At 32.0% G+C, this 11,759-nt stretch overlaps 1 protein-coding gene across 1 annotated transcript; it reads right to left on the reverse strand.

The window, feature by feature from the left end:
* Positions 1–4,857: 4,857 nt before the first annotated feature.
* Positions 4,858–6,767, reverse strand: LOC134714052 (keratin-associated protein 19-2-like). The gene is made up of 3 exons (XM_063575298.1): positions 6,725–6,767; positions 5,575–6,238; positions 4,858–4,971 (listed from the first exon to the last, which is right to left on the reverse strand). Exons 2-3 carry the CDS (start codon positions 6,224–6,226, stop codon positions 4,952–4,954), a joined length of 672 nt encoding a protein of 223 aa, XP_063431368.1. The 5' UTR covers positions 6,227–6,238; positions 6,725–6,767; the 3' UTR covers positions 4,858–4,951.
* Between the last annotated feature and the right edge of the window lie 4,992 nt (positions 6,768–11,759).

Raw genomic sequence — 11,759 nt, forward strand, 5'->3', positions numbered from 1 at the left:
ACGTTCCTTTGTCACATCTTACGGTGTTTATATATCTCAACTTGTGCGATTCGCTCGTGTTTGTAACAATGTTTTAATATAGATTTTAACGAGAGAAATTTGTGTATTACTGAAAAATTATTACAACAGGGTTTTCGATATCACAAACTAGTCAAAACATTTACTAAATTTTATCATCGGTATAAGGACATCATTCGTAAATATAGCTCAACATGCAGACTTCTTATACGTTTAGGTATTTCACATCCGATTTTTTATGGAAATAAGCACAAAAATGTCAGTAATCACCGCAGAAACTAACAAAACCTTTAAATAGACTTATTAAGAAGGGATATAGATACGATACTGTTGTCAGGTCATTAAAGATTGCGTATTTTGGCGTTAATATTGATTCACTTATAGGGTCTTTGCATAGGAACTAAACACATTTATTCAAAAAACAGTTGTTGGCATGACACGGGTTATGTTCTTCTCATATATGTTATGATGGTAGGATACTAAACCCCTAACGGGAAGGATTGTGCCTGATATTCATATGGTGAATTATAATATTTCAATCAGTTTAATTGAAGTCTGGAGCTGGCATGTCAGTTAACTGCTAGTAGTCTGTTGTTATTTATGTATAATTGTCATTTTGTTTATTTTCTTTGGTTACATCTTCTGACATCAGAATTGGACTTCTCTTGAATTGAATTTTAAATGTACGTATTGTTATGCGTTTACTTTTCTACATTGACTAGAGATTTAGGGGGAGGGTTGAGATCTGATAAACATGTTTAACCCCGCCACATTTTTGCGCTTGTCCCAAGTCAGGAGCCTCTGGTCTTTGTTAGTCTTGTATTATTTTAATTTTTGTGTACAATTTGGAAATTAGCATGACGTTCATTATCACTAGTATATATTTGTTGATTGGCCAGCTGAAGGACACCTCCAGGTGCGGCAATTTCTCGTTACATTGAAGACCTGTTGGTGACCTTCCGCTGTTGTTTTTTCTATGGTCGGGTTGTTGTCTTTTTGATACATTCCCCATTTCCATTTTCAATTTTATTAGAACTGGTTTGAATTGTTCTGTCTGTTACATATGAAAGTGCGAAGTCAGTATCTTCAAAAACATCAGGATTCATTGGAAATATTCCACTTACTCTGAACCCACTTATGATATTTCTTGGTGTAGCAGCATTCGGCCAAGACTCTCTCAAGATCCCAGGTAGGTCATATATAGTCATAAGCTTTCCATGGTTATTTCTCAGCCAATAATCCTGTGCTGTTGCAACGTATCTTTTCAATGGACCAACGGTTGAAGCTTTTGGAACAGTGTGGAGGGAATGAAAGCATAACAATTCCATTGAGTTTTGCAAAGGCAAGTATTGTTACAGCAAGATGAGAATTTTGGTTATCTAACAAAAGTAAAACAGGGTGTGATGTACTGGGTTTGGTGTGCTTTACAAAGTGTTGTAGAAAAATGAGAAAATTTTCAGCTGTCATCCAACCTGATGGAGAACCTTACAGCAATTGTTGTAACATTATAAACAATATATGAAAATGAAAAAAGGTAAATCGTTTAATCAAATAAAATTGCTGTTATTTACCTGACAATGTAGGTACTTTTAATAAATGAGTTATTATCACCATTACTGTTGCTTGTCACTTTTTCGACATGCGGTTACACAAAAAATGTCAAATTGATTGCTGATATGACGTTATACATGACTTTTATAGGAAACATAGATTATCTAATAAAATATTAACATCCTACCTTTTTCATTATTTAAATATCAATAATATATCGAGAGGCATTTTTTTTTTAAAGATATTTATCAAATTAATCTTACGCCTAAGAAAACGTGCATTCATGATTTTCTTTCTGTCAACATGTGAGTGTATTTTGTGTAATATGAATGATTAAATTACCAATTTTAATTATTGCAATGGTTATTTTGGGCAATTCATAGCATACTGTTCTGTGTGAGCCAAAGCTCTTTGATAAAGGCAGTAATTTGACTATTAGTTTAATTGGACATTGTGACATGGATGGATAGTTTTTCTTATTTGTACTCATACAACATATTCTTATTTATATATATCATATTGAAAATGTCCATGAAGTGTTCATATCTACATTTGACGGCTCCTTGTATATAATTGTTACATACAATTTTTGATAGCTGTCCGTTATTTTTAAAAGTTTCGGAATGTGATACTACACAATCGTCATTTATTTTCGCTAATTTCAAAAAGGAAGTGAAACGATGCAAACAAAACTTTGATAACTTGTTTCATATAACCTTTTTCTTCACAAAGTTTGAACTCGCAATATTAAACATATGCACAGTATGTTGAAAACAAATCGTTGATTATGTTATCTATCCAAGGTCATCCCATGGATGAACAACTAACATATCCATTTGAAATATATGTCATCTAGGTAGTAAAAACAATGCATAGAAAAATCAAACTTGTCTTATTAATCTTAAATTTGAAATAAAAGCAATATTGGTATATATACCCCTGTTCAGTAGTCAAAACCCGATTTATCTAAAACAAATCCCAGTCACAAACCAAAACCGCAGAAAACACATCAACCAAAAAATGGAAATCGACGCAACAATAAAATCAATTAACTGCAAATGCCAACATAGGCACTAACGATTTGATGACAATGTAAATAGAGGCAACAACAGTATCCCGATGTAAATGATTCAACGATATTCAAGAAAATGCATTGTGTGGGAGGAAGAAATTAACCATCATAGTGTCTTTATGCATCCATCACTATATTATTTAATAAACCATAATAATATTTTTCTGCAATGATGTCTTAAATATTAAAAGTTTCGTATTTAATAAAATTTGAGGAAGTCATCTTCCATGACGATTGTTCTCGAACGAATTTATTGTCTCCTCAAAGATATTACGTAAAACAACTTACAACCAAAATGAATCATATAAATTCTTACTCGTCACTTTGTAGGAGAATTCTTTTACTAGGAGCAACATCACTTGAACGAGGTTAATATACTGCGAACAGCACAGGTGTTACGTTTAAACCGAGCCACATGAACAACATACGAAAGAGTAGATAATGATAATAGATGGCTGTTAAACTTCTAGTAGCAACTTTTATATGCATATTTAGCGCGAGCGTGGGAGCATGATAAAATAATATGAATATGAACCCTGGTATGCACTAAACCAACACACTAAGACAAAGTTTAAACGTGCTAGTAAACCAGGTAACAGTCATCAGGAAGACAAATCACCTAGCCCGGACACTGTTTATTACTTTCGAGTCGACCACTCTGTGTTCTTACTCATTAATGCCGCCTACGTAGCGAAGAAGCATCAAATACCAATTTCCAAAACCATGGTTCTAATCTATGACCTCCCATACTCGATGCTTAAATGTTATCAACTGACGAACCAATCGTTCGACAAAGACGAGGAAATGCTCCTACTAAAAAATGGGGTATTGACCATTGGAAAGTATAAATTATAAGGTTTGTCATAGATTCTAGTTAGAAGACCTCCATCTATGTCATTATTGTGAAAAAGACCAGGATATGCAGCAGAATATTAATGTTAAGTGGTATCTTTTATATATAATCCACTTGTATATCAGAGATGTACATGTAAGCATGAACATTTGAATGGTTAAGTGACACATTAGTATCAATATATCCGATGTAAAACTAATGAGCTTTGAACACATTTTTTTCTTATAAGATTCATAATTATGTTTGTTTCCTATTAGTACAAACACAGATCAGTCCATAACGGTGCCCTCTTAGTACCTATCGGATCACCAACTGTTTGCTGTAATATCAACAAAATTTGTCAAATAAGTTTAACTTGTCTGTTCGTCATAAAGGTAAATCCGAAAATTCATTAGCTGTATAATGTGTTATTACGATTAACTAAAAAATTTACTGAAATATAATGTAAGGGCCAGGTCAATATATAGAGAACAAATGAAAAGAAATCCTCATTTCAAAATGCCTTATAATGCCGCGAAAACATATTAACTATATAATACAAGATGTCTATACAGTTTAAGTATTGATACAATAATGTTACCAGTGATTATAGTGTGCGGATTCCATAGTTCATTTGACTTTGAACAGACAAAATGAAATTTTCAATTTAAGACGTGGTAAAACATTAATTAGTTTAGACACAAACATCTTATAAATCAGCCAATTAGTGATGGTGGCCATATATAACATTTCTGAAGTGTCATTTTTAACTCTGTTGAAGTGGTTTCTGTGTGATAAGCAGAATATTGTATATGCATTCAGAATAGTGTAAAAATGCACAATCATAATGTATCAGTTGTCATATGTAGACACCATACGAAGAAGCAGGGGATATGTTACTGCTCAGAAATAGGAAATTGATAGTTATTGAAGTTTAAAGCATCCCGTTTGTCTTTGATTTTAGTGTGAAGTGGTCTAAATGTGTCACTATTTAGAAAAATATCAAGGTATGTAGCAGTTATCGTGTATCAGTAGTATCCTTAATTTCATGTTCACTCGAATATAGTAGATGCAAGTCCTGAGTGAAAATGGGTTATTTAGTGTAAGAACATCATTAATATATCTGAAAGTAAAATTGAAAAATTTAACAAGGTGCTTTCTGCATTTAGTTTTTTAGAAGGTTATGAATGACTTTAGCTTATACGAATAAACAAAAAGAAGGGATGCAAAATATAAACCCATTTGAATAACTTTATATTGGGTTTTTTTTCCTGTGGTGTGGAATGCTCTTCTTTGACCTAACATTTTCCATTGTCTCTTTAGAGTAAGTTACAACTACATAAGTCATAATATCAAACGTTAAACCAGACTAAACAACACAAAATATTATATATTCAGTTTAATTAGTATAAATCATAATAAAACATATAAAAAATGTGAATAAAACCATCGACTTCTCCTCAATGACACATGGATTTCTAATATGTTCCTTTTTTACCTGCAAAACAAATGTTGTTCAATTATTTTATAAAAATGTCAGAGAAGTTTGTTTATCTTTTTGCCAAAGTATTCCATACCATACGAATTTCATATTGTTAAAAGCTCAATTTTAAAGTACTTTTAAAATGTTCACTCTTGGTTGGAACTCTTTGTTATTATTTCGTCATTACATGTATTATTATTTTTTGTGTTTTTTAGGTTTTTTTGCACATTTCCTTTATTGGTAGAAAAACAAATAAACAAAGCAGATATCACAACAGCTATATAGAAATAATGTGTAATTGCAAAACACGACGCACACAAAAAGCCAGTTCTTTCATTTTATGTTCAATTGACAGATGAGTATTTATACAGCTGATCACCTAAAATCATTTTTTTATTTAATGTGTAATTTATTTGACAGTTTTTCTCCATTCCTTTGACGTGTTTGAGATTTGGATTTTTGATTATAAACTTTCGGTTTTGAATTTTTCTCAGAATTCAGTATTTTGTGATTTTACTTTTAAATATCAAGAATTTAATATTTAACATAAAAAAAAAAAAAAATTAGAAAGAAAAAAATCAAACTTATCTTTCCATTAAATGATTTAAAATAACTTACCTCCAAATTTACCAACACCACTGTATCCGTATTTTCGGTTTCTGAATCCACCAATTCTGTGTGATCCATAACCATTCAAACCGCCAAAACCATAAGCTCCATAACCAGTTAAACCACCAATTCCACCCAAACCACCCATACCATATGCTCCGTAACCATTGATGCCACCAATACCATATGATCCATACCCATTTACACGACCAATGCCAAATGCTCCAGAACCAATTAAATTGTTATATCCTCCGTATCCACCAAGTCTTTGACCGAATCCATATCTATTGAATGGCATAACTCCATTACCATAAACACCGTAATTCCCATAACCACCTAATACATTCAAACTTCTTCCATTCATGAATCCGTATCCAGGAAATCCACCTTGGGAACCATAGTTATATCCGACATGGCTACCATAATGTAATGGTGAACCTAAACCATAAAAGTTGTTTGCATTGATACCATGTCCATATCCAGATAGGCCATTCAAAGGATATCCAGCACCGTTATTTCCTTGAAACCTATTCCCACCCAAGAGTGGTCCCAACGGATTGCCATATGTTTTCAAGTTATACTTTGGACTGTATCCCTTTTTTCCAGCCTCTGCTGCTACTAGTCCAACGATCGACAAACAAAGGAAAGCTTTAAGTGACATGGTGGGTTGGTTCTAAAAGTATAATCAATAACGTTTCAATAAAAAGATGTGCTGAACACACCACATCTTCCTATATCTTTATGTGAAGAGCATCAAAATTTATGGCGAAATAAGAAATTAAAAAACAGCAATGTAGATATACAATACTACAAAAAATTATCACAGTAAAAAGTGTAACATGATCTGCTTTCCCTGTCCGAGTACCTGAGATCAACCCCAATTTTATGTGGGGTTCGTGTTGCTTAGCTGTAATATTTCTTTTTCTTTTTTGACCATGGCGTTGTCAGTTTATTTTCGATATATTAGTTGGACTGTCCCTCTGGTATCTTTCATCCCTCTTTTAAAGATGAACATCTGGCTCATGCAAACAGAATTCACTCAATTTTTTACGTTGTTTTCTTATCTGTTTTATAACATTTATCGTAGCCTTAATATGTATAGGATTCCCAATATGGGCTTATGTGAATCTGAAATACGCATTTGAGTTCTTAAACTTACCGTGGTATGATGGCTTTCTCAGAATGCTGATTTATAAATTGATGTCCTATATATACCATAGTCATTGACCACACAATTCATTATAATAAGTTATAAAATAGACATTTTACCAAAAAAGAAACGTTTTAATAGAAGATGTATATAAAAAAAAAGGTTAACCACAGTGATAGGAAGTACTGTTATCAGTTATTTATTGGCAAATTTATAGTAGCATTTTTGTTTGAACCCATGTTGTGTTCTTGTTGTATAAGATATTGTCATCCATTTGTAATATGTGGTATTCCTATCTATGGTTTCACTGAGTACAGGGGGATTTCCCCGTATGTCTAACACAATGTTATATGCGGTGTTTTTCTCTCGAGTTAAAATTTTTAAGGTTTTTTTTCTTCAGATTCTTCTCTTACCTCCCCGCTTTTGAAAATGTTACGTTTTTTTCATATACTAATATTTGTTGTAATATATGAATTAATGCTTCACCCGAAAATATAATCGCTGCATGATGGATATTAAACGAATTTCAATGTGTGTAAAGTAGGTTTTGCATTGTTCAAAACTTATTGTAAATAGAGTACCGTCGAATGTACCAGTGATGTCAAATATGGTAGTTCGGACATGTAATTGACATTGAAATGACCAGATTATTACTACCTGTTCAGATATTTATTTTACACTTGTTGCTATCATAAATTGATTAAGCATGTACTTATTTGTTTTAATTGAGATGATACAATATTGATGACACTCAGGTCAGCATGTAGAACTGAATAGGACAGGAGTCTAATAAATCAATACAACAAGCTCTAATTCACGGGTGTCATTCGGTTTATCGAGAGAAATGGGCGTGAAAGAATATCTAACGGCGGTCAAGTATTGAGAGACGATCGTGAAAGTTCTGGTAACGGATCGTGAAAGACATTTAATCGAGAAGACATATGAAAGATCAGTAAATATTTTAATTTAATTAATTACACAGACACATTTACGACAAAATAAAACTGTCTGTCAAAATGGTTCAACATTACGATCAGTATGTCAGAATATCCAGTTTCAAAAGTACATAGTTATTACAAAACGACAAAAGGCAGATTGCTTCTCGACATTTCAATGACATAAAAAATGTAAACAAACACGATTTTTTCACAAATTTGACTAAATAAACTACGTTTATCAAAAGAAGGGTTGTATTTGAATTAAATAAACGGTTCTCATAGTTATTTTGTATAAATATAATCTGAAACTTGGTAAATAAAGAACTATTCACACAAAATTGATTTTTTGGATCGTGAAAGATCACGTACCGCATTTTTGAAGATCGTGAAAAGGATCGTGAAAGATCTGATGCTACGAAGACGTTCATGTTGCTGCCAGTGCGTGTTTCAGAATGAAGCGCGAAATATAAATCAAACGTTTAATATTTTTTTATGGCTATGATTATTCCATACAATAGTTTATTTTCTTATATAAAGACCATCAGAATTGGCTCAATTTTATATTTTGAAATGATAGAGTTATCAAAATAAATCTTACCTGTAATGTTGATTAGGTGCCACGCAACTTCCGATGTCACTGTAGGATGTAGTGCAGTCGCCAAAAAAGTAAATTTTATATTATCCACCAATATATGTTAGTGTATACTGCAAGTTGTTACACCCGGCACTTGAAACTCTTGTGTAGATCTCAAAGAGGAGCTAAAATGAACTGCTGCGCATAACAGGTAACAGCGGGGTAACAGGAAATTTTTATTTGTACAAGTACAAATAGTTATCAAAGGTACCACATTATTGATATTCTTGTCATCACCGAAGTGTTGAATACGGGGCTGGTGATACCCTCGGGGACGAAACGTCCACCAGCAATGGTATCGACCCAGTGGTGTATAAAATAGTTATTAAAGGTACTAGAATTATAATTTAGTACGCAAGACGCGCAAATACATTAAAATTATTATTTGGGCATTCGTGAACATGTTGTTTGTAAAGTAGTTGGATGATTGTAGGATGAAGTTTTTTTTTATCGTCATGTGAAGTACTCACTTATCATGAGTTATAGGATACCCATATTTTGTATATTGGATCCTATAAACTAAATGTCCGTCAAACAAGATTCACCTGACTCTGAATTTGCCTCATTTCATGGATGAAGATTCATTTTAGTGGTCAAGTCCGTATCGAGTATTCATTAAGCTTTATGATAACTGTCTGTTGTTAAGATTGTAAGGTGTATATTTTCAACTTGTGCAAGGTTTCAACTAACATTGAACTCATTATCATGCATCATTCAGCAATGTTTGTTTTATGTTGTTTGGCCTTTTGAATATATACATATATGCAATAACGACAAGGTGTTTCGTGTATGGTGTATATGTCTGTCTGCATGTTTCTTATATGACCATGATGACTTCAATTGTGTTTGATTTATTAAATGATAGAAAGATGTCTATGTCTGGTTGTCGGTCAGGGTTCATATACTTTTGACCTTATGTTTCGAATTAATTGGCCAAGCATAACTTTTACATTTGTCAGTTTCTTAGGCACTGTAAGGATCGGAACACATTTATTTGGTGTACGGGATATTTGTAGAGATCTGTATGACATGGTTCATCTGACCATGGCCTTTTTTTTTTATGAAACATTGATAATCTTAAGCGCATTTGACACTTCTAGTAAAACCCTTGATATTATAGACGTTCAACACATATACTATCATAAGTAAAGCAAACAAGACATTACAGCATTTGCGATTTCGTATTCTATAATATGTACTATATAGTTAAATCAATCCTTATCTGCGTTGTTTATAAAGAACTTAAAAAGTTCTGTTGCACACACTGTTGGTTATCGTTCAATCCAGAACTACACTTGAAATGTGCTGTTTTTGCTATGATTTTTTGTTTGATGGATAACATTTTGGTTTGAACGTTGCATACTATCCATATTATTGGCTAACTAGTGTCGGTGTGCCTGAAGTGCACTAGACTGATTCACAGAGCTGAATCTTTCACAATTATTTAGACACGTTATTAGTTTTTTTTTTTAAACTTTTGAGGTAAAGTGTTGAATATAAAAAAAAGATAATAGCTTTAATGTTCATCCTTATCAAAATAGTTACAGGCTTCCACCACTTGCAGATTTATCAAATGGTAATAGAAAAACTGATTTCTGATTACTAGTATCAAATCTGGTCAAGCATTTTCTTTCACGATCGAAAAAATACGTTGCCTGATCTTTCACGATCAAGTTTGATGGAAATTCAACAAATTCAAGGTTTTCATAAGCAAATTAACGCTTTTAATGGAAGAACATACTTTAATTTTACTGTACTATCAGATACACCAAAGATTAAATTTCAAATATATCATGATATTCTGAAATATGACCATTATAGGTACACAAAGCGTGTTATTTTTAATAAATTTCATAGACATGCATTGCGCCTTTTGTGTTTTTTCAAAAAGTACTTCATATTTTCTTTATCTTCTTTCACAGTTATGTTGAGGAAGTTAAACCATTTTGACAGACATATTTTTTTGTTCGGATTTGTTCCGCGTTTTGAAAATTAAGCGATTTTTTCAAAGATTCTGAACTAGAATGTACATTAAATGCCTTTCATGATCCGTTACCAGAACTTTCACGATCGTCTCTCAATACTTGACCAGCGTTATATATTCTTTCACGCCCATTTCTCTCGATAAACCGAATGACACCCGTGTAATTAGTCAGTAAATGTATTAGGCGTATAATTTGATACGCCAGACGCGCATTTCGTCTACAAAAGACTCATCACTGACGCTCCAATCAAAAAAGTTAGAAAGTCGAAGGATTCAAGATGACGAGCATGAAGGACGGCACTTGTAATCTAAACTCTGGTGTGAATAGATAAAAAAAAAATGGTTTCCCTGTCTTAAATAATGCAATCCGTCTTTTTTTTAAATGTTTTACTTTCACTGTTGCGAGTTATATTATTGTATCAGTCTTATACAGTACCTCCATCCATTTATAGATACCTTTTTACGAAATATTTATGTATGATCATGTATGAAAAATCCGGCGACAAAGTCGAGTGATAATATTTTTGCATCAATAATACCATATGATTTCTAGACAACTCGGTGCAATATATAACAGTACAAGGTCGAGTCAATATTAACTTAACTAAAAAATTAGAATATAAAAAAGGGTAAAATAAAATAAATTGAAGGTAAACTATTTGTGTTTTTCCATTGCGGCAAAATATAAGTTAGATTCTCTTATAGCGTTGATTTTTGTATATAAATTAAAAATGTTAAGAAAGCAATACATATGACTTTTTAACATAACACAAATATGGTCCAAATAGAAAATGAAAAAAATCTAAAGAATTCTATAAGTGTTCGGTTCATTCAAACTATACTAACATTTTGAAATTTAGGTATAACAATACTAGTGAATGGATAGATTTCGGCATAGGTTGAAAATTTTTAATAAATCAATTTACCACTACATTTAATGTAGTTTAAACTTACAGCTTTAGTGTACTATTTATTTTTTATTTCTGTTACATTTTCTTGTTAAAATGTAGATAGTTGGATGTATAAATCCTGTTCAATAGGAATATATATTTATCACAAAACAGTTGAAAAAAGGATTTTTATCAAAGGGATGTTCATATATCATATCAAATATTCATCAGTGTCAATCTCATGAAAAAAATATAACAATAATCAGAACATTTAATGATAACTTCAGTTAAATTCCTTCAAAAACATTGATATATTTCGCAGAGATACGTGTAAGAATTGGTGCAATTTCATATGATAGTTCTTTTAAACATTTTGGGTTAAACTGTAAATCTGCTGCAAGGTTTGGATTTAAATTTTGTAAAAGTTTGTACACCTTCTGTTTCTATTTCTATGATTAAGTTTCATATTGTTGGTAAAAGGGTATTATTTGGCATGTTGCACTGTTTGAGAAATTCTGTATGAGGGATATGAGTTGTTGGTGTGATTACAGACTGTAATAGTGCGTGTTAAACTTCTTTGTATTCCTTGAAGTGAATG

Source organism: Mytilus trossulus, chromosome 4, assembly GCF_036588685.1.
Source record: "Mytilus trossulus isolate FHL-02 chromosome 4, PNRI_Mtr1.1.1.hap1, whole genome shotgun sequence".
NCBI classification, from domain to species: Eukaryota; Metazoa; Mollusca; class Bivalvia; order Mytilida; family Mytilidae; genus Mytilus; species Mytilus trossulus.

What these genes read in the sequence shown, in the direction of transcription:
- LOC134714052 (XM_063575298.1), bottom strand. Translation starts at nt 6,226, where the DNA reads ATGTCACTTAAAGCTTTCCTTTGTTTGTCGATCGTTGGACTAGTAGCA. An exon ending in TGGTGTTGGTAAATTTGGAG is followed by an intron (nt 4,972 to 5,574) that starts GTAAGTTATTTT and finishes TTTGTTTTGCAG; the next exon opens with GTAAAAAAGGAACATATTAG.